Below are 24,459 nucleotides of genomic sequence, written 5' to 3' on the forward strand. Positions count from 1 at the left end.
TGCAAAGTTATGACATGCAAGATAAGTATTCGACAAGCAACTTATTTTGCGACATATGACATGCAACTTATTTATGTTATGCAACTTAGCTATGTTGACATGCGAGATAAATATGTTGACATGCAACTTATTTATGTAAACATGCGACATATTTTGTCGACATGCAACTTTTAAGTTGCATGTCAACATATTTATCTCGCATGTCAAAATAACCAAGTTGTTGACATAAATAAGTTGCATGTTAACATAAATAAGTTGCATGTTAACATATATAAGTTGCATGTCGACATAAATAAGTTGCATGTCAACATAAATAAGTTGCATGTCAACATATTTATCTTGCATGTTAACATAAATAAGTAGCATTTAGCATGTTGGATGTCACTTGTGGGCAATATTTGAGATTTATGAAGATTTTTTATGATGTTTATTTTATTGCAATTTTCTTGCATGTCAAACTTTGTTGCATGTCAACATATCTATCTTGCATGTCGACATATTTGATAGAAGAATAACTTGCACACAAGGGGCAGAAATATGCCACCATAATACAACCTTTTTACGAAACACGGCTTTTTAACACGCATCTACTAAATGAATGGAGAACATTTTCTATATCTATACAATTTACCTGTTTTCCTATTTTGTATCCTTAGATGCTCATTCTCGTCTTTCTGATTTTGACTCGCACTTGCAAAGATAAATTCTAAAGCACAGATACAAACGAATCCCAGAACTTTCATAGTAAGATTTTCGAACTTTGACACCAATAATGGCTGAAGTCCAAACTCACAGGTATACTTCGTAGCAAACTTTCCATAAATTAACGAAAGTGAAAAAAAAAATTTTTTGTTCTAACACTTTTCCTTTAATGCTATCTACTGTAAACTTTGAGTTAGAGATGAAATGTCCCGAGCCGAGCGTTTACTATGGTGTGAGTAAATAAGAGTAATTCCATTCAAGCTCAGGCCCTGATTCAGCAAACTTCCTCGTTTCCAGGGTTAATGTCCACACTAACTCGGTTGCATTGCTGTTTGCAATATAGACTTTTCTTTCTCAATCATCAATCACTTAACCGTGTCCATCACCATAATTTGCTTTCAATTTTTCAAAGCAAGCTCACCAAATTTAATTTGCATGTGATTAGAACATGAAAAATCTGTTCCAATGCCGTTTCGGCTTCAGAATAAATTTTGTGTTTTAATGATTTGAATTGATATTTAAGGCGGGCGAAAGTGGCGGACCCTGTCTTTAGAACATTTCACGGAGAACCTCTTTCAAACAAAACCTACTTTGTAGTCACTGAGACTAATCATACATCTTAGATTCTTGGACACAGATTTTCACACAGTATCTTTAACCTGGTCAGTAATTACTGTACCTCCTTAAATTAAAGCCCAGAGGTACCCGAGGGGTCTTTTTCAGTAATTGCGACACCCTGTTGAGGTCAAAGCAACCGAATGCAAAGGAAAATGGACGGATTAACAGTACAATGACACAGTGTAGATTGGAGAAAATCTCCCCATTGTAAGAGAGGCTGAGGCTTTAAACCACAAATTGATTGAGCTAACGTTTAATTGGCATATGGCGCTGTGTGGTATTCTGTCGGTAACCTTGCACAGACCCGAAGTAAGCGTGGATGGATGACGATTTTGTACGAAAGGTGCAGATCTTCTATGCACAATTTAACAAGCCTGTGTGGTAATCCATTGATATGGCACAAGTGTTTCAACAGCCAGTAAAAAATAAAGAATATATGCGAAATAGGCAAAAACGACTTATGTCGGAGTCAATACTCGGACGGGCATTGTGCATGGTTTTGTTTAACGTCAAATTGTACTAGAGAAGTATACAAAATTATGTGAAAGCTTTAAAAAGATGGTACTTTATTAATATATTTTGTTCTTTTACTTTCTTTTACCTTTTTCGAGAAAAGTCATAGTGTACACTTGTATCAGTTATAATGTGCATGTTTCAGCAATATTGTTGTAAAAGTTGAATAAATTGTAAATCTAATTTTAATGCTTCTGTCGTATTAATAGTCATAATTTTCAAATAAAGGAAAAATAATTGTTAGAAATACTCCTTTAGATTGGGAAAAAATCGAATTGTTCTAGTAGAGTTTTGGTACCAAACACAGGTACGTACCACTTTAATGAAAATGTCTACAAATGCCACACAAATCGAGATCTTAAATGTTTCTAGCTCACGCTTATTTAAGTTTCAGATTTCGTCTGAGAAATTAATTATATGCTACAAGAAATGTTTACTGTGTTGAACAAAGTAATAAGGTTAACAATTATTTACGTTTGAAAATTTGAAAGATGATTAAATTTTTGTTTATTCTTAAGAATTCGCCAATTCTTCAATCTCTCTTCTAAATTATTTTATATAGGATCCAAAAATGTACCAGTTGACTGTCGCGTTTTTTGGTTAATCGTGCTAAAAATTTCCTTGCATTCTGGAAATTTAATATTTTAGTTATCATTAACCATTAGCTGGATAAAGGAATAGAGTTAAGCGCTGGATTGCCTGATTTCAGGTTTAGTAACCTATATAACAAATTTGTGCCCGGGGTCCTGCTGGTTGCGTACAATTCCTGCCTCCGTTTACCGTGGCGATCAGGTAGAGCGAGGCATCACCTGGTTACTTATCCCCCTCCATTATTCAGCGTGTTCCCCCTTCTTCAAACAAACATTACATGAACCCAGAGGGTGATAATGGGAAATCAAGACCATTACACAGCGCCTCATTAGAATCAGAAAATTCCAAGTTACCGTTGATTTTCTTATTGAAAGCACCAGCATAGGTATACTTCTTTTTTGCTGAACTATATTTATTGGTGGCCTATTAAATTTCTTTGCGTTGGTCATTTTTTTTTTTTTTTTTGGTTATGGGATATTACATCTCTTGTAAAAAGGTATACAGCTAAAGTTAGTCGAAAAATGTTCCATGAAACCCTACAGACCCTACCTAACCTAACCTCAGCTATTTTTGTCCTTTTTTCAAGATTTCTGAATTATTAACTGTACACGACGATTAGCGTGCAGACACCATATATATAGTCACGTTTTAAAAATCAAGTTTTCAAACATGTAAAAAAAAAAATAATACAATGGCATTGCCCATCGTTACAAACAGCAAATTTTATTAACTATTTCTTTGTCAATCGCAAAAAAATTCTATTAATTAAAATCAGTTGGGAGACATAATTTACCATACACACACAGGTTATGTACAAATTCTAAAAAAAAGGGGGGGGGGGGGGGGAAAGGTGACGGCGCTGGAAAAACTGAAAGAAAATACATGTAAATATATTGTTATAAGATATAAACGTCGTCGATATATCTAAATGCCAAGATGAAAGCCACAGAAAGAGATTTCATCTTTTCAGTAGGATTTTTTAAAAATAAAATTTATTTTCAAAAAATCCTAGCTACTTCCAAGGAATATCGACAGGTCGTCTTGAAATAAGCACATTAGGTGCCCATCGCAATTCCAACAGTCTGAGATTGTCGGATATCATGAAACAGCTTTAGACTCATCATTTCAACTGAGCTACGGTCCGGCTCTCTCCTACCCATGGAATTGAGAATAAACAGAGACATATATGTCTCTGGAATAAATTAAAGAGGATTGTACCAGAACCATATACTTTTATGTACATGTAATTCTGTAAATAGTCCATCTGTCTTAGAATTATGAAAGGAGAGTCACTTGTGGGTGCATGTTTGCGACGATGATTCTGGTCATTCCTTAAACATGTAAATTGAACATTTATTAGAAACTAATTCTTAATCGTCACTTCAAATTAAAATACACAGCGTGAAAGGAAAACAATTTTTTAAAATAAGAAATACCTAAAAATTTATTTGGTTTCTTTCGTCATTTATTTAAAAAAGTGACGAATTTTGACATAAGATTTAAGACTGCTTTATGATCATGGGGTTCTGATCTCCAATACTTTTTACCAATATTAGTAGAATGAGAAAACCTAGGTCCACTCCTGGATCATCGACAATAATAAAGTGAAAGTAAAACCGGAAGTCCTGATTTGCAGAAGGAATATGGCGACGATAAACAAGCAGAAAACAAGTACCATTTTGGATAAACCTCTAGGGAAAGGAAAACCAGAGGTATTCCATTATATATATAACTGAATCGAAAATTATCAGCCCCACTTTGCTCTGAGAGTCCGAATCCAGAATTCACACTTAACAAATAGCTTTTATTTTCACCTGTGATGCTTTCACCAGGTTGGGAGAAAAATTCCCCTATAATGAAATTATCATGCTATTTAAAGCGCGATTATCCCTCTTTCGTGGATGAATAAACATAGCAATAAACAGGTGTTTTATTGTTATATTTTAGCCTTTAAAATAAACAAGAATTTATTTTGTGCTTTTAAAAATCCAGCAGAAAAATTTTGCTGGCATTTCCTCTGTTAAGCCCGTGTCACACTGTCACGATTTATAGCTACGATTCATTGCGAATTCAAAATTCGCAGCAAATCGGGATTTATCGCAGAAGTACTCGTATATATATCTTCCTTAGTCGTGTTGGATCGCAGCAAATTGCCAAACCTGGCGATTGTTTTGAGCATGTTCAAAACAATCGTGCACACACAGTACGATTTTTAATTATTCGTAGACAATCGCACAGCACCGCACTGCACTCGTACTCATATTCGTAGTAAATCTTCGAAGTTCGTGCGACATTCGCGGAACTTCGTAGTACTTGCGACACTACGAGAGCCTACGAGTTATTTCGAGTGTCCTTCGAGTTTGTGCGAGTGTCATTCGAGTTAGTTTCTGCGAGTGTCCTACGAGATACTGCGAGTGTTCTTCGAATTGATAAGAACATAGTACGACTTTCCCGCGAATATGATACGCAAAAGGACGATTGATGGCAAGTGCTGTACGAACACTGTGCGATTGAACTACGAGTTAATACGACGTAGGCAGACGGTGCCTGATGTTAACACTGTCGAAATCAAAATACTGCCTAAAATAAAAGGAAAGAAGCTTAGAAAAGTGAAATAAATTCAATATACATGTGTAACAGAAACTATAAACACCGTGTACAATGATCACATGAAGAGATTGAACATAATCAAAAGTTCCACACTGTAGTTTTTACCATTATCAAATAACATAACTATGATGATGAATGATATCATACAAATCTTCCTTTACTCTATATATGCATTCCATTACATGTATATTCGTAAGAAGTCGCCATTAGTCGTGGGATTATCGTGTATGTAACGTGGCATATCGTAGTTCTTCATACGAGTATCGTATGTAACCGCGTTTAATCCTTCATAATCGTAGAAATATCGTAACCAGTTCGTAACGCTGTCGCATCAGTTCGTACTTAAATCGTAGAAACCTCGTACTTTGTCGCACAGACATCGCAGACACACCACTCTAGCAGCAAAATATTCCACACGCTGTAGAAAAATCGCAAAACAAACCTGGCGATGAACGGCGATTTTCAACTTTTCTTAATTCGTGGGTAATCGTAGCATAAATCGTGACAGTGTGACACGGCCTTTACACTGTAATTAGTGTAAAACTGAGAACAAGCTTCCAGACACTCACTTCTGCATGAAAAGACAGGAGACTGACATCGTTTCAAAATCGTTCTCATTTCAAAGTTTTAGAATTTTTACCTTTTTATATATATTTATTACTTTAGTTTTGAATTTAAATTTATGAGACAAACAGGGCTAGATTAGAAGCAATGTAGCATACATTTGACATTGAACCCAATGCAAATTACAAGACTTCCATAATGCACACAAGGAGTGGACACTTTTGTGATACATGTATGGACAAACTAACCCACCCACACACATACAAGTGCGTTACTTTCTCTCCTCCAGCTTCCACCCCATTCACGTTATTGCTAAAACAAATCTTCGAAAACAAATATTTTCTCAGACTACTGTACAGCAGGAAATTAACTCGCGGAGTTAATTTTCGCTATATTCGCACAAAAAGAAATTCTGCGAATTCAGCATACAGTGAATAATTCCTTAAAAAGTTTTATAAGGATAAATTGAAATTTTATTAGTTTCTGTGATTAGATGTAGTCTGTCTTTATTAATTATGCGAGTGTCTGGATCAATTACAAACACGCAGTTGTTGCTGTTTTTAAAGCTTATTAATTTTTCAATTCATTTTTATAGCTAACGATTAATTTTGCCATCTAGTAGACGTGCGATGTAATTATTTAATAAAACATGCTTGTTTAATTTCACCCGTGCCTATCACTCAGTCATTACCTTTAATCAAGGCATTTACTTAGTAAACAGGGTAACGACAATTAATTAATATCAATTACATGATTAAAAGTTCAACATTTTTACTACGGTACAATTTTTTTTCTGATTTGGACCCGGTTATAAAAAAAATAAAATGCGTAGCATTATTTTAACTTCAATGCGGGATCAGTCTGGTGTTTCGTTATTATTCAATCGGGATCAAAATCGACACAATATATAGACTACTTTTCTGTCTGATATGCGCGATATACATGATTACAGATTTTCGTAATATACTATAGAGACGGGAAATAGCAGTTCACACAATATATACCTACAGAAAAATGCTTGCAAGTACTGTTTAAGAAATTTTTGGTTTTTCCTTTTCCGCGAATTCAAACGACCGCGATTTGCTGAAAATTGAACAAATCGCGATCTTTCCCGACGGCGATTTTAACCTGCTATACAGTTCTTGATTTTTGGCAGGGCTGACAACTTTTACCAACAGTCAGTCCTGCATGTTTAACTTATTTTACATTGAGATTCAAACACTTAGGCTATGAGAAGAAATTTTTAATGGACTAAGCAGATTGCTGATAAAGAACACCAGAGCCAAATTAACTCATGGTCCTCTTGTCAATACATGTATATTTATGCAATTTATTATAATTTTTTTTATCATTTTAGGTTAATGTTGCTACTTTTGCCCTCTTGTTCTCGGAGATGGTACAATACTGCCAAAACAGAGTATACAGTGTGTCTGAGCTTCAAACAAAGTGAGTAAATCTCTGTTTGTTTAATTAATAAGATTTTAGAAAGTTTCAAAGTTTGAATACACATATTAAATTTATTGTACTTCTGTTAGAATGTTTCCTATATAAAGTTCAGAAGGTAAAATAGCTATCTTTTATAGTTCAGGCATAGCAAAGCTATACCCTGGGGTATAGTTTTTGCTGTCCACCCTCGGAAAATTTTCATGCAATTTTTGCCTCCAATTTTGATTTCCAGCGATAATCTATTGACTGATGATGTCATAATGATTTCAGTAGCATTGTGACGTCATCGGGATTTCCAAGCAAGCCCTCGGGGAATAGTTCCCTGTCGCGGGTTTGATAAAAGAGCTATCCCACTCACAACCAGTGGATAAGTGTATAATACCACATGTGAAAATGTTTAAGATGCCAGGAATTCTTAATTAATTTATGCCTGAATACAGGTGAAATGAATGCATTTTGTATGCTTTAATTTTAGATGCGAGTTTTTATATCACTTTTTTAGGTAATGACTGGAGAGGTGATTTCCTCTCACCTGAGTCAGTGTTGAGTTACTGTTGGGTCTATCATCTGTGATATTTTCTTATTTTTAATCTTACTCTCTAGAACCACTGAGCAAATCTCAATGAATCCTGCTACAAAATATACCTGGTACTTGGATATCGGGGATTCAATCTTTTTCAATTAAAAGTCATGCAGTTATCTCTTTTAATGGGATTAACTTTGTCATGTGAAAATTTAGACAAAGCATTCTCAGTGCAGAATCAAGTAAATCCAAGTCATGGTCCACATGGTTCTTGGTATGATGGGGGCTACTATTGGTTTTGATGAATTGTGTTGCCATGGTTACTAAATGAAAATTTGAGAATAGTTTTATGGTCACTAAGCCTGTACATGCATTTTGGTAAAGTTAACTTTGTATTTTCTCACAAAATAATTAGTTAATTCTTCCAGATTACAATTTAAACCACTAGTGTCAGATTATCTAATTAGTTTTAGATACATATTAGAGGAATAACTGTCAGATATTTGGGTTTTATGATGTGATCATGCAATTGGCTGCATGATAATTTTAATGCATAAATGCTTTCAGCATTAATTTTATGCAAATTATCACACATGCCAATTGCTTGATTCCATCCAAAAAAAAAAAAAACCTGTTATTCCTTACATATACATGTTCTTCACGTGGTTCTGTAAATTCATGTGCTGTAAGCCCCACCTACATTTTCTACTCATCTCTTTTCTCCCCTGCTCACTTGATTTTTTTTTAAATCATGCTTATCGATGAACCAGTAGTTTTTTGTCAAAAAAAAAAAAAAAAAAAACTCATAAAAATAATTTTTTTTATTGTAATAATTGGTCAGATTATGAGCTAGTTTTTGTAAGTATACCCTATCATTGAATTATATTTTTTCAGATTATCAGAGTTAGGCCAACACGTTGGTTCTCATATGCTGGACCTACTGTTTGTCAGAGAGAAGGGATATAAAAGGGAAACAAAGCTCCTCAATATGCTCTTATTTATAAAGAACAATTTCTGGAAGGTAAAATTTCCCAATGTTGACAGAGTTATTTTTAGTTGCCTATAATTAGAGTTTGGATTATTAAGATTGGCGGGGTATTCATGGGTTGTGAAATCCTGAACTGAAGCCTCAGGTGCAGATTTAAATTTTCTGCTGAGTCAGGGATTTTATCCATGGTTGATTTTTAAATACCTAGAATTAAAAACACTTATCTCTTTAGATGAACAATTGTGAGCTATGTCTACAAATGAAATTAAAAATAAAGGTGTCTTATAAATTCATATTCATGCAAATGGTTGGCAATCATATGGTTTAACAAAATGCAATAAAAATGATGTGGTTTATTTTTTGTAGACTTTGTTTGGAAAGGAAGCAGACAGATTAGAGCATTCCAATGATGACGAGAAAACTTGTATCCTTTTAGCTTAGACCATCTCAACCTTAGATCATTTCAACCTTAGATCATCTCAACCTTAGATCATTTCAACCTTAGATCATTTCAACCTTAGATAACTCTCTTCATACCTTTAAAAATGAATAAATCTATATAGAAGGGCTGTTTGGAAATAAATTAAAAATTTTTGCTTTTACTCCATACAGTAATAGAAGAAAAAGATCAGTTCATGAAAAATGACAGAATTTTATCAAGAAGAGCTAAATAATACAAATTTATAATTTTCTTTGCTGATAGCTTCGATAGATTTTTAGCTCACCTCAACCTTAGACCATCTCAACAGGTTAAGGTTAAGTTTTTTGGAGCAGTTTTCTTTTTAATTACTTCTGTGTCCTATATTGATTAGATATGCATGGAAGATGGTTTTAGTGTGTTTTATTGTACCAGACAAAGTTTCAGATGCTGCAATTTCAGCAAAGGAATTACCAGGTTAATGTTTTTGGAGCAGGTTAACATTTTTGGTGCAGTTTTTGGTGTGGGTTTCAAAAAGTAACTATAAGCCCTATGTTGACCAAACTTGCATGGATGATACATCTAAAAATTTACCGGGCTTGCTTCGGATGCAGAATCTGACCTACATTTTCAGGTTGAGTGAACAGGTTAAAGTTTTCGGTGTAGGTTTCATTTCCAAGTAACTATAAGGCCTATGTTGACCAAACTTGCATGTATGATACATCTAAGGATGCATACTACCGGGCTTGCTTCGGAAATTTATACATTTTCCTTTGAGTGAACAGGTTAAAGTTTTTGGTGCAGGTTTCATTTCCAAGTAACTATAAGCCCTATGTTGACCAAACTTGCATGGATGATACATCTAAAATTCTTCGGATGCTGATACTGACCTACATTTTGCAGTTGAGTGAACAGGTTAAAGTTTTTGGTGTAGGTTCATTTGAAAGTAACTATAAGCCCTATGTTGACCAAACTTGCATGGATGATTTTTTAGGATGCAATACCGGGCTTGCTTCGGATGCTGAATCTGACCTACATTTTTTGAGTGAACAGGTTAAAGTTTTTGGTGCAGGTTTCATTTCCAAGTAACTATAAGCCCTATGTTGACCAAACTTGCATGGATGATACATAAGGATGCATATACCGGGCTTGCTTCGGATGCTGAATCTGACCTACATTTTCCAGTTGAGTGAACAGGTTAAAGTTTTTGGTGCAGGTTTCATTTCCAAGTAACTATAAGCCCTATGTTGACCAAACTTGCATGGATGATACATCTAAGGATGCATACTACCGGGCTTGTTTGATGCTGAATCTGACCTACATTTTCCAGTTGAGCGAACAGGTTAATGTTTTTGGTGCAGGTTTCATTTGCAAGTAACTTTAAGCCCTATGTTGACCAAACTTGCATGGATGATACAACTAAGGATGCACTCTACCTGGCTTGCTTCTGTTGCTGAATCTGCCCTATTTTTCCTGTTGAGTGAATAGTTAAAAGTTTTTGGTGCAGGTTTCATTTCCAAGGAACTATGAGTTCTTTAATGACCAGTCTTGCACAGATGATACATCTAAGGACGCATACTTCCAGGCTTGCTTCGGATGCTGAATCTGACCTACTTTTTGTGGATGAGTGAAAATGTTAGTTTTGATGCATGTTTCATTTCCAATAAACTTTGAGTCTATAATGAGCAAACTTGCATGGATGATACATCTAAGGATGCACACTAATGGACTTGCATGCTGAATTGGACATACATTTTTCAGATAATAGACAAGGTAAAAGTTATGGTTGCAGTCTATTACCAAAAACTATAAGGCTTATATAACATTGTATAAACCAAACTTGCACAAATGCTGCATCAAGAGATGAAAACTCTCAAATTTTTCAGATGCTGGATTTTCATCACATTTCATGAAGCAACAAGTAGTTTAAATTTTTTATGTAGGTCTATTTCAAAGTATCAGATCAAAATTGCTTTTAAAGATATTTTCATTTTTGGAATGTATACTTTTTGTTGGTTAATTGTGTGACTTTGCCTTACTTAAAGACAACATTCGTTGAGGTGAGCTCTGTAATCTCTGATTACCTATGTTTCAGCTTATAAGTAACATCAGGTAACTGTGCTCCATTGTAATAATTATTAGAGTTTTCTCATTGCTTCAGCGTTAATTTTTTTCTCCCATTGAAAGTAGCAGGAAGCATCAACTGTTATTTTTTAGTGTAATTTCTAGAAACCAAGCATTTTTAAATCCATTTTTAAATGTGCTGTTGCTGAGCTAATAATGCCAAGCTAAAATAAATATCCTTGAAATACCTCTTACGAGGGTTGTCCCAAAATTCCTTGTACAGTCAAACATGTATAGTTCAATCATTATCAACTGAAAGAATGGTGACATTACCTCATCCATAAAAACTGATTTTCAGCTTCTTTCCCTCTACTATTGTTGAATGCTTTGAAAACAAAAAATGTTTAAATGCATGAACAGGAATTTAAAGTCCCAAGCTCTTTTTTCTGGAAAATAATCGAATGACGTAATAATTTTTGAAAATTTAAGTCATTGAAGTTGCATTGAGGATGGCAGATGACTAGTTATAATTAGCATCATGTTGATTGATGATCAGTCAGACATATTGCAAGTATGTACTTCTTGAAAAATAACTACCGGTAATAAATTCAGGTTATAAAATTGTCTGTTGTTAATAAACCTGTGGCATGTTGATCATGTACACAGAAAATATACTTGAATATGCAGTCTAAGAATAATTTCCTTATAATACCACAGATTATATTATAGAAACAGAACACCTAGTCAACAAATATATATCTGTCCCTAAAGACAAAGGTAGGCAAGTTTAAGCTTACTCCATTAACATTGTACATGTATTTTGCTTGAAAAGAACATGACCACTTTTTTGTTTGCCCTGTCCTGACTTGGGATAAAGATTTGATTGGCAGACAATATGATCATTGTTAGGCTCCAAAATTCAAAGATTTTTCAATTTTGAAAAAGGAAGTGTCATTTATGCCAGATGTCCATGAGTAAGAAATTTTCAAAGGGTTAATATATTTCAATACATGTCTATGACCATAATTTTGATGACAGTTGACAATCGAACAGTTTGTTTCATACTAGCTTCATTAATAGTATAATGCTTCAGACTAGGGCTGTCACGGGTACCCAAAATGACCCGGAACCGCGGAACATTTAATTCGGGTCAGGTACGGTTCCATTTTTACGAAATTCGGTTCGGTTCCCATTTGTATAGTAGAGTAGGTTTTACCATAAAAATGGCGTCAAAAACGAGAGATTTGTTAGTACATTGCCATTATAAGGTGATTTAAATAATTTGGTACAATTGTTTTCTACTCAGGAAACTTTAAACTAGTTACAATGTTTCTATTTCTAAGATTAAATGAAAATTTTCTCTTTGTTGTTGAAAATAATACAAATCATGAGCTTTTATGCCATTACCTACCCGAACCGAAAAACCCGAAACCGAACCTAAAAAATTCAGAACCGACCCGACCCGAAAATTTTTGGAACCGTGACAGCCCTACTTCAGAGAAGAGTAATGCATTTAAAGATGACTACCGATTTACACAATTTATAAAACTTCATGTACTTATGTTTCATCCTTTAAAGATTCTGAACGTTAACTTTATACATTTTGAATATGCTAGTTGTATTTTGTTCTTGCTAGTTGTTATACAGCAGCAATCTGATTGAAAGGTAATATGAGAGGAATAGGAAACTCACTTAAATATAATCAATAGGATTTATTAACTAAACAGGTATTTTCCAAAATACATTTTACTTTTTAGTAAAAATGTTATTTCTTAAATTAAAAACAAGTAAGTATGCCTAAAGTGAGATACAAACAAGGTCACAAGGTCATTGACCTTGGTGTCATTTTGAAAGAGCTTGATTAGTGGAGTATGCTTACCAAATATGAAATCTCAATCTCTCATGGTTCAAAAGTTAAAGTGAGGGGTCAAAAAAGCTATTTTTAGCATATAGGTCACAGTCAAGGTCACAAGGTCATTGATCTTGGTGTCGTTTGGAAGAACCTGATTAGTGAAGTATGAATACCAAATATGATGTCTCTATCTTTCATGGTTCAAAAGTTATGGCGAAGGTTAAAGTTGGCAGAAAAAAAGCTATTTTTAGCATATAGGCCACAGTAAAGGTCATAAGGTCATTGACCTTGGTGTCATTTGTAAGAAGTTAATTAGTGGATTATGCATACCAAATATGAAGTCTCTATCTTTCATGGTTCAAAAGTTATGGTGAAGGTTAAATTTCGAGACAAACAACCAACCAGACAAACAAACAGACAGACAGACAGATAGGACAAAAACAATATACGCCCTGGATCTATCGATCCGATAAAAAATGCCTTCGCATATCAAAGCTTAAAGTTTTAACAATGCTTGGTTCTGTAGCTTTCTGGTTTTCTGTATGAATTTTCTTAATCAGAGAGTTAGTTCTGCAGCTAGCCTCATACTTGTGTATGAGTTGAATATATTCTGAATATATTCTGCTGAAATGAAACTTGTCTAGATATTGATCTGGGTATACACAAATAGTGAATTTGCCTAACTGATAGATGACATTCATTGGGGTAAGTTTCATATTAACCAATGTTTTCATTTTACAGGTAAACTGAATTGTGCGGCATTTACTGCTGGTATAATAGAGGCTGTACTCAATGGAGCAAACTTTGTAAGCATTTCTATGATATTAACAATTTTATTTCTCTCTTGGTTCTTTGACTTGAATAACATATATTTTGTATTCTTTATTTTAGCCTGCCAAAGTTACAGCTCACTGGCATAAAGGGACAACATTTATGATAGAATTCGATGAAACTGTTATAGCCAGGGATAAAATGGTGTAGAATTGGAATGAAACGTGTAAGTTTTGTGATTTATTGTGCAGACAGCTGGAAGTGTTTTGAAACAATTCTGCAGTGAACAATCGTCTTCTCATGGCATTGGAGCTATTAAGATGAATACAAGACTGAATGAATGTTTTTAAACTTTATTGTTCAAAATTAACAAAGCTAGTATTTAATTACAATAAATACAGTTTATCTAACTTTGTAAAATATTTTAACAACCTTTCTAATAGACAAACGTGCAGCCAAGTATGCCAAATGGAAGGTGAACAATGGCGGCTTCCAAGAGGCAAGAAAAAGACACACGTGAGATACCTTAATGACAGATACCATAATTAAGTTAACTTAGACAAAAATAAACAATTCAGGAAATAACACATTCAGTGTTATATATTAAACATGTCAAAGTCAAATGAAAGGAAGAATTCTTAAATAGTTAAAACAAAGATAAAAATACACAGTTTTCTCAGTTTAAAATAGAAACATGATTTGGATTCAAAGAACACTGAAAATACGTAAAATTGACAATGAAATGTAATAACAATTCAATAAAAGTTTCTTTGTTAAATAAATATATATTTCACAAGAAAGAAACCTTTCTTATTGTGTCACACACCCTTTCCCTCTCATGAAATAAATATGTTATTTAACAAAGAAATCTGCCATAACTTCTGTCTACACAACAGTATCAATTTACATATTCATAAAAGATTTACCCAAGGAATAAGATAAATGGGTCATGATAACTGTAGAAATGTTAATTGATGGAAGAACTATTCAATATCAGTCATGATTATATATGTATGTTGCCAGGGTAGCAATGAAATTTTCACAAATTTTCGTTCAATAAAAGTTTCGGAGTTGAATAAACTTGAATAGTAATATCATTTATACATGTATATGTATATTGCAAAAAACAGTATCATACTGAACACAATGTTAGATCTTTGATACTACATAGGGATCCCTTCCTTCTCGACCTCCCCCCCCCCCTTTCTCTTTGTCCGGGGTCGTAGCTACCTTATGGATGTCATGGAGAACACACTCTTTTTGTCCTTGCTGACAGCGGATTTCTGCGCTGCTTTCTTCTGTTCATCGAGTGTGAAACACTTCCAGATTCTGAGCGTTTCGTCGGCTCCAGCAGATACCACTGTCTGTCCGTCAGGTGACATAGCCATGTGTAAAACGCGAGCCGTGTGACCTAGATGTATTAACAAACAGTTGTCATTTATATGGGAAATTGTCCAATGTTAAAATTAATTTTCTGAAGATGTCAGAGTGTGTAATCATAAATGAAATTTGCCTTTTCTTGGGAAGAAAATGATGAGTTACCTGATAACTCGGATACTTTGGTCATTGTAGGATATTTCCAGATGGTGAGCTGATTCAGAGCGAAGCCATGACTAGATATCAACTCTTTGTAATTTTTTGACCACAGCAGAGCACACACCTGTAAAAAATTGAATTATTGAGTAAAAGTATAAAAGATATATAAAAATTTAATATGAAAAGATCTAAAGTCTTATCTCACAAAAACCTTTTTTTCAATTATGATTTAAAATATTTGTGAAGAGAAGGAACAAGTTGGTGTATGGATAATTTTTACAACCACAATTTCATGTGTTATACCCATATGTAATGGTTCTTATAAAACTGTTAAAAATTGTTTGCATGATTACTAAAGTGGAACTGTTAAAATTGATTAAGACTGTTCACTGACATGATATCATGGCTACTAGTAACTGTTCAACACAGAATTAAAGTTTTTCTCAACAAATTTTACTAAAGTGTTCATTCACTTTAGTGCTAGAATATTTGTCACAGCCACTTGCCCGAGGACAAATAGCCTAAAATTGCACATCAGTTTTTGTCAATTTTTATTTTTATTCTCTGACATGGACACCCAGGAGTCTTCAATCTGATTAAACATTACGGATGTGTCTACACTGTCTACAAATGTTCCTGTGCTTGTACAGTTCCTTGTATATATTACATGTTGCTTACTTGTGATTTTGTGCCAACACATGTTCTGTTGCTACAATAATATTTAGTTGTTGCTTCTTTGTGACTTATGTCTACAAATGTTCCTGTGCTAATACAGTTCCTTGTATATACATGTATTACTTGTTGCTTACTTGTGATTTTGTGCTTACAGATGTTCTGTTGCTACAATAATATATATAGTTGTTGCTTCCTTGTGACTTATTGTCTACAAACGTCTCTGTGCATATACATGTACAGTTCCTTGTTTATATACTTGTTACTTACCTGTGACTTTGTGTCTACAAATGTTCCTGTGCTTACCCAGTTCCTTTTATATATATTAGTTTTTGCTTACCTGTGACTTTGTGTCTACACTGTCTACACACGTCCCTGTGCTACAGTTCCAGAATCGGATATGTCTATCTGCAGTGCCACCTCCACTGGCCAATAGATGGGGCTGCCAGGGACACCAAGCCAAGGCCTACAAATAAATACATGTAAATATTTAGGAGGATTCATTCTGGAGTCATTTTAGTATCAACTGCAAATTAAGTGTTTTAGAAAATCAATTGACAGAAAATTTGCAACCAATCTAGAGCTATGGAATTCTAGAGAATTTTTTTTTTTTAAATTAAAAACATGAGCAGAAATCTTAAAAAATTAAAACATTTCCTGTTTCAGCAAAATCACACAAATAAGGTCACTGTAAACTCACCTTGACTGCAGCCTGATGTTGTGAAAATGTAAACATGGGTGATGAGTCAGTGAGAGGACTACCCTGCTGGGCCCCCCAAATGTTTAGGAGGTTATCATTCCCTCCACTGGCAAGGAACTTCCCATCAGGGGACCACTTCAGGCCACATAGCTCCTGGGTGTGGCCCAGCAGTGTGCCTACATGGTGATCTGCCACCCTCACATCATGATGGTGAATGGCTCCACTCCGTGAACCACTACAATTTTTAAGGTAAGTCACTCGTCAGTTTTTTAGAAAAGTTCACGCAGAAGCTTTTACTTCAAAACTACTTATTAAATTTCAATTTTTATAACATATTTAAATTTAACAATGTAAATTTTTTAACATTCAATGAAAAAACTGCTCAAAAATCTACAAAGAAGCAAGATCTATGAGGGACTATTTCTTTTGGTGGAAGGATATTTAGCAGAAAATTCTGCAAATCTGCACATTTATAAAATTTAATGTAATGGAAATTTAGCCTCACATACTTTTAAACGGAGAATATTTTCCGTTTTGATATTGCTAAAAATATTTAATATAGGTCTGAATTTATATTTTTAGACTAAGTTTTATATCTTCCCTCAACAAACTTTTCCAAAAAATAAAAATATATTAAAGAAGTCAAGGTCAAATTTACACCATTTTTTGCCTGAAAATCACATATTTTGACTAATATTTCAAAATTAGCATCACTGACCCCACCTTTTTCTTTCATTATTTTAAACTACTCGATACTTGTGACTGATCAGCACTCAAGTCGTAAAAAGTTTGATATAAGAAAATTTTTTATTGCCTATTAAATTTTTCAAGACCCCAGATATGTTATTTTTTAGTGCAAAAAGGTTTCAATAATTTACACGCATTAATTTGCAAGATTTGTTTAATGATAAATATTATTCAAACTATTTTACGTAAAATAAGATTATATTTATCGCCATGCTTACATCTGTACAAATATAATAAGGGTTAAAGTAATTAACCAAAGAGATGAAATTTAAGTGCAAAAAGGTCAACTTAAGTGTACCGTAGATCAGTAGGATGCACACTGACCCCCTATTTTCACTGCGATTTTGAGTTACACTTTATGAGTACTTATCCAAAATATACTTCTCAAAAAATCCTTGATATAAGAAATTTCAGGAGTGACTTACCTTAATTAATAATAGACAACATTTCAAATAAAATATCAGTTGCTTAATACTTAACCAGAAGTCTCTGTCGAGACTGTAGCTCTACTGGTTTGTACTTATCAAAAACCATTGCACTATTTTATGTATCTTTGTGTAGTCTACCCGGTACTTGTGTGCCAACTTATTTTGAAATCAAACTAAAACTGTAAAAGGAGTAGCGTTTTAAAGGAATTTCACAAATTCTATTTTTAGTAACCATGGTAACACCATTCATCGAAATTAAAAACTGATGCTCTATTCTATGTATCTTAGTGTAGTCTACTTGTGTGCTAAGTTATATTGAAATCAGACCAAAACTGTAGAAGGAGTAGCGTTTTAAAGGAATTTCACAGAAAATTCTATTTTTAGTAACCATGGCAACACCGTTCATCGAAATTAAAAACCAATGCACTATTCTATGTATCTTAGTGTAGTCTACTTGTGTGCCAAGTTATATTGAAATCAGACCAAAACTGTAGAAGGAGTAGTGTTTTAAAGGAATTTAAGTGTTTTAGTAACCATGGCAACACCGTTCATCGAAATTAAAAAACCGATGCACTATTCTATGTATCTTAGTGTAGTCTACTTGTGTGCCAAGTTATGTTGAAATCAGAACAAAATTGTAGAAGGAGTAGTGTTATAAAGGAATTTCATAGAGAATTCTATTTTTAGTAACCATGGCAACACCGTTCACCGAAATCGAAAATTGATGCACTGTTCTATGTATCTTAGTGTAGTCTACTTGTGTGCCAAGTTATATTGAAATCAGACCAAAACTGTAGAAGGAGTAGCGTTTTTAAGGAATTTCACAGAGAATTCTATTTTTAGTAACCATGGCAACACCGTTCACCGAAATCAAAAATTGATTCACTGTTCTATGTATCTTAGTGTAGTCTACTTGTGTGCTAAGTTATATTGAAATCAGACCAAAACTGTAGAAGGAGTAGCGTTTTAAAGAAATTTCACAGAAAATTCTATTTTTAGTAACCATGGCAACACCGTTCATCGAAATTAAAAACCAATGCACTATTCTATGTATCTTAGTGTAGTCTACTTGTGTGCCAAGTTATATTGAAATCAGACCAAAACTGTAGAAGGAGTAGTGTTTTAAAGGAATTTCACAGAAAATTCTATTTTTAGTAACCATGGCAACACCGTTCACCGAAATCAAAAATTGATGCACTGTTCTATGTATCTTAGTGTAGTCTACTTGTGTGCCAAGTTATATTGAAATCAGACCAAAACTGTAGAAGGAGTAGCGTTTTAAAAGAATTTCACAGAGAATTCTATTTTTAGTAACCATGGCAACACCGTTCACCGAAATCAAAAATTGATGCACTGTTCTATGTATCTTAGTGTAGTCTACTTGTGTGCTAAGTTATATTGAAATCAGACCAAAACTGTAGAAGGAGTAGCGTTTTAAATGAATTTCACAGAGAATTCTATTTTTAGTAACCATGGCAACACCGTTCACCGAAATCAAAAATTGATGCACTGTTCTATGTATCTTAGTGTAGTCTACTTGTGTGCTAAGTTATATTGAAATCAGACCAAAACTGTAGAAGGAGTAGCGTTTTAAATGAATTTCACAGAAAATTCTATTTTTAGTAACCATGGCAACACCGTTCATCGAAATTAAAAACCGATGCACTATTCTATGTATCTTAGTGTATTCTACTTGTGTGCCAAGTTATACTGAAATCAGACCAAAACTGTAGAAGGAGTAGCATTTTTAAGGAATTTCACAGAGAATTCTATTTTTAGTAACCATGGCAACACCCTTCATCGAAATTAATAAAGTGCCCCGCCACAGCATGATACGCCCGTCAAATATATTGTTCAATAATCATAAATTGGTAAAGGTGCAAAAAAATCAGATAACCTTGATTAACAGATTGACACAGATTTCAATGATCTAATTTCAATTTCTTATCATGTTTAAAATATTGTACATATATACATCATCATACATCTCTAAGAGACTTACAGTGTAGGGATTAATTATAACAAATAACACATCATATAATTCTAAACTGGCTATGTTAGAACTTAACAAATATCCATCTGCAGCTTTAAATTGTTAATTGCATAATTTTCTGGAATAATGGAAATGCTACAGTCTAACAAAAAAATCAAAAATACATTATGAAGACTATAAAATTCTAAGTGAGACATGACTGCAATTTGTTGCAAATATATAAAAATTGAAATGTAATTTTTTTTCAATGAACACATGTATAATTAATTTTAATTATATTATACAATACTAATTTAGTTTTCAATCATACACTAAAACATCAATTTGTTTTAATTACATTACACTAATTGAAAGATCTTTATCTGGGCTATTGCCATGAACTCTTAATTAACACAAGCAACTATGAGGCCATTTGTGTCCCAAGAGATAACAGCTGAATTAACAGAGATGCTCTTTAGACAACCAGTTAACTCCTGACAATAAACTCATTAATTTCTCTCTAATTTGACATGCAATTTCTGCTATCAAAATTCTGGACCAGTGCTTGATAATTATGCCCATGTAACAAATGAATTCCTCTCAAAACATTAACATTTGCTACAGTTTGCTGTAAAAGTATATTATAATGATGAAAAAAATAAGTTTTTACTTAATTTAACATTTTTTAATAAGGCTTAGTTTTAATTATATTTCAATATTAATTTAGTTTTTATTATACACTGTATTTTAAAGCATCAATTTGTTTCAATTACAATACACCAATTGAAAGATCTTTTTCTGAACTAGCCATCAAGAATTCTTAATTAACTTACTATGAGGCCATTTCTTTTTCCCAAGAGATTAAAGATAAAGATAAAAGCTGCATTATAAGAGATCTGCACTACCAGTTTGCTCCTGACAATAAACTCATTAATTCTCTCTAATTTGACATGCGAATTTCTGCTATCAAAATTCTTCTTGACCAGTGTTTGATAATTATGCCCACGGGACAAACTGAATTCCTCTCAAAACATTAACATTTGTTACAGATTGCTGTAAAGTATATAATGAAAAAATAAGTTTTTACTTGATTTAACATTTTTAAATGAGGATACAACTATATTTTTACATTTTTTAGGATTATGAAATTTAAAATTTTAAAGACTGGTTTTTTTAAAAAATTCACTTAAATTTAAGGTCACAGTGACCTTGAAATAGGCCGCGACACACTTCTACCTTAGATGTATAACACACAGCTCAGGTCTAATAGTTTTCTAGTTATGAGCCGGACAGGATTTTTCCATATTTGGCCATAGCATCTTTATTAAAGGTCACAGCGACCTACTTTTTGTGCGCGACACACCGTCTACCCAAGAAGTATCAACTGTCAAAGTTTGATAATCCTAGGTCTAATAGTATTCAAGTTATGAGCCGGACACGAAACTTTCAGACGGACGGACGGACATGAAGCCTATAACATAATACGTCCCGTCTTAAGACGGGCATATAAAAACCGATGCACTATTCTATGTATCCTAGTGTAGTCTACTTGTGTGCCAAGTAATATTGAAATCAGACTAAAATTGTAGGAGGAGTAGCGTTTTGAAAAATTGTTTACAGACAGACGGTTAGACAGACAGACGGACGGACGCCGGACGCATTACTATTGCATAAGCTCTTCTGGTCAGAGACCAGTAGAGCTAAAAATTACCAGGTTTATATAAATTTCATACTCTTTCTTTGTCATCTCAATAAGATTATTTAATGCAAAATAAGGTGATATGCACTACATTTCAAATGAAACAAAGTGTGCATACAAATTGAAATTGCTCATAAGTCAATATGACTGTATGCACAACTCGCATGACTTTAAGCATACCTGCTCAGAATATAGGAATTCCATGACAGAGCTCCAACTCTGTTGGCATGGCCTGCCATGTTGCGTAGCCTTTTCTTTGCTGCCACATCCCACAACTGAGAAAATTGTGAATTATTTTCTTTTTTAAAATGAGTAATATTAATTTAATCTGGAGATTTTTTTTCCTTAAAAATACATGTATTCAATTGTACATACCTAACAATCACAAATGTATAAACAGTAAAATGACTACGACTCTAGCATTATAGGATACCTTTTGCACCTAACTTATGGATTAAGAGTTCTTTGTTTATCCCTTCAGACATACCCTAGTCCTCCTGGTTCCCTAACATTCACTCACTTGCACTTCCCCATTGCTGGTTCCAACAGCCAGGTAGTTTCCTTCCTTGATCCAGGACACAGCTCCTACATACTGGTCCGAGCTCTCCATCTGTAACAGCTGGTCAATCTCTCCTGTGGCCGCATTCCAGAGGTACACACTCCCCCCCAAACACACAGCCAGGAGATTGTTACATGACCAGTCCAGCAGGTTCAGGTCTACAAACAAGTACACAACTTTACAGTTATAAGGGGATGCAAGCATACAAACTTTCCCATACCTGAGTTGAACTTCATTCTTTTAAACAGGACTTTTTTTTTTTTAATCATGTTAATCATATACCTATTTATAAATACACTGCAATCATTGTTTTACCAGATTAGGCCAATAATCACCATAAGATTCAAGGGTGAATATTGTTCTTTGTACTTACAATAATCATCAAGGATGTCTGGAGCATCAAGGATGCGCTCTGGCACTTGAGGAATATGACGCATGGTTTTCTTCATGGAACCAGCAGGTGTTTTGCATGAACTATACAGGACTCGAAGGTTGTTGTGATATCCTGTAACATATTTTATTTGTGATTAATATTTGGGGGGCGAATTTAAAATGGGGCAAATTGAAAGACAATAATAACCTTGAGTGGCATGATAACCCTGGTATTCAGTATTTTTGTTTTGTTAAAAATTTAATCAGAAGTAAATCATGATCATAAATACATGTTCTAAGTAAAAGAGAGTGTTTTCATTTATGAAACTACTTTTTTTTCTTAGTATCAAAATAAGCATTTCTACTACAACTTTATTTTTCCTCCCTCTTTTCAAAAAATGACAAGTTACCTTCTGGTGCACCTGGAGCCTTAGTTTTATATGATATGATTTTGTTGTTAGAGATGTCTGCTCCATTCAGGTTTTCACTCATTATTTTCTGATACTCCTTCTGTGAAGGGCTCAACAGATTGTCTGCTTCACTTGCACTAACACTGTCTGAAGTTAATTTAAAGTGTCCCAATTCAAATTGGGTAGCACTGCGATTTGGTATAAATCTGTCTCCACCACTGGGAGTTTTGGGAGCTTTGGATCCTCCAGGTGTCCTTGCTTTACCTGTGAATAGAATTGTAACTTTATACACTATATCAGATATTAAGGTTCTACAATACAGCCATCCATCCAAATTGAATTTGCTTTAAGTTAACATGCAATATGTCAAATACATGTAAATGGCAATCTTTGAGCTGAAAAGCTGCATTGTTAAAAAGGCTTAGAATGAAGTACCAGGGACACCAACAGATGTTTATGTCCATCTCTGTATATCTGTTAAGTTACCATACATTTTATAGCTAAAGGGAATGAAATCCCTTTGCTGTAAGCATCAGACAATTCGTTATAAGCATGTTGGCGTTTAAAGTGTTTTACTGTATACAAGCATGTTTTATCAAGAAAAAAATACTTAACTCAAAAACTGCAGCCCTATAAATCATTAAGAAATAAAAATAAAATTACTTGAAGATTTTGGTGTTTTTGCATTAGATGGTGTCTTTGGATTATTGGTGGATCGGTTGAGATTCTTCATGGGAGTTTTCGCTGTTGTGCTGATGTTGAGCGAGCTGTTCACAGACTGATTACAATCTGTCTTCCTCTCAAACCTCATACTGGGTCCTTTTGTTATGGGTCCATCCATCCTTAAGACACTGTTCAGTTCATTCTCAAAGTTAAAATGTGACATGTTGCTTCAGTGTAGACACAGCCCTCTCCTCTTTACCCTTTGTTGATCTTTGGATTTGGTTTAGGAATCATGTCAACATATTGTTTTCCCAGTGACACAGGAACTGATGTATTCTTTTGAGGTACACTCTACGCAAAAAAATGTTATGTGCTTAAAATAATTATACTAAATTACTAATATATCATACATTCTTCAATTCAGTTGCTAAACTTGCTTTATCCAGCAAATCAGCAACACCACAATTTGCAGCAATTATTCAAATCAATGTAGGAAACTAAACATAGGTTAAAAATAGCCGATTAATATCCCATTTCTTAAATTGAAATAAGGATAGGATACTATTAACCTGAAATTGATCAAACAGTAGATTAGCCTAACCACAGGGGCATGTCTTCTTTTAATATAGATACCCCTACTATAAAAATACAGTGTATTTTTATAGTAGGGGTAACTATACTAAAAGAAGGTAAATATTTCGTGACATGCCCCTGTCACAGGGCCTGTGGCCTTACTAACCACGCTAAAGCAAACGTTCGTTACAGCACCCAAAATGTGGGCTGTTTGTGATTAAAATAAAAAAGATCACTATTATTAAAGAAAAAGTTTGAAACTTACCTTTATCCTTTCTCATATAACGTATTTGGCTGGTTGAATATACATCTGTCAGTAAAGAAAATGTCAAAAATAGCAACAAGACAAGTCTCGACAGGATTTTGGATTGCTTGATAATTCAAGTTTGCCGCTGGGTGATTGGCTAATCATGAAAAGTTATGAACATTTGATTGGTTCATTGTTCCCATAACAAACATATCATGTCA

At 33.9% G+C, this 24,459-nt stretch overlaps 3 protein-coding genes across 3 annotated transcripts in view; 1 reads left to right on the forward strand and 2 right to left on the reverse strand.

Annotated features, from left to right (window-relative positions):
• Positions 1–743, reverse strand: part of LOC134245162 (A disintegrin and metalloproteinase with thrombospondin motifs 6-like) — a 32,308-nt gene extending 31,565 nt beyond the window's left edge. The window contains exon 1 of the mRNA XM_062727419.1: positions 632–743. Within this exon, the coding sequence (XP_062583403.1) occupies positions 632–743 (112 nt within the window). The remainder of the gene's footprint in view (positions 1–631) is intronic.
• A 3,311-nt stretch (positions 744–4,054) lies between these two features.
• Positions 4,055–14,070, forward strand: LOC134245178 (trafficking protein particle complex subunit 5-like). The gene is made up of 7 exons (XM_062727436.1): positions 4,055–4,136; positions 6,956–7,044; positions 8,462–8,588; positions 8,922–8,979; positions 11,755–11,814; positions 13,631–13,695; positions 13,781–14,070. Exons 1-7 carry the CDS (start codon positions 4,068–4,070, stop codon positions 13,868–13,870), a joined length of 558 nt encoding a protein of 185 aa, XP_062583420.1. The 5' UTR covers positions 4,055–4,067; the 3' UTR covers positions 13,871–14,070.
• Positions 13,998–24,357, reverse strand: LOC134245177 (cell division cycle protein 20 homolog). Its single transcript, XM_062727435.1, has 10 exons — positions 24,257–24,357; positions 23,419–23,769; positions 22,756–23,019; positions 22,347–22,478; positions 21,935–22,131; positions 21,595–21,689; positions 16,569–16,803; positions 16,209–16,334; positions 15,203–15,320; positions 13,998–15,071 (listed from the first exon to the last, which is right to left on the reverse strand). The coding sequence occupies exons 2-10, from the start codon at positions 23,639–23,641 to the stop codon at positions 14,887–14,889; spliced, it is 1,575 nt and encodes a 524-aa protein (XP_062583419.1). The 5' UTR covers positions 23,642–23,769; positions 24,257–24,357; the 3' UTR covers positions 13,998–14,886.
• Between the last annotated feature and the right edge of the window lie 102 nt (positions 24,358–24,459).

This window comes from Saccostrea cucullata, unplaced genomic scaffold, assembly GCF_032062105.1.
Source record: "Saccostrea cucullata isolate Sc308-1 unplaced genomic scaffold, CSIRO_AGI_Scuc_v1 ctg180, whole genome shotgun sequence".
NCBI classification, from domain to species: Eukaryota; Metazoa; Mollusca; class Bivalvia; order Ostreida; family Ostreidae; genus Saccostrea; species Saccostrea cuccullata.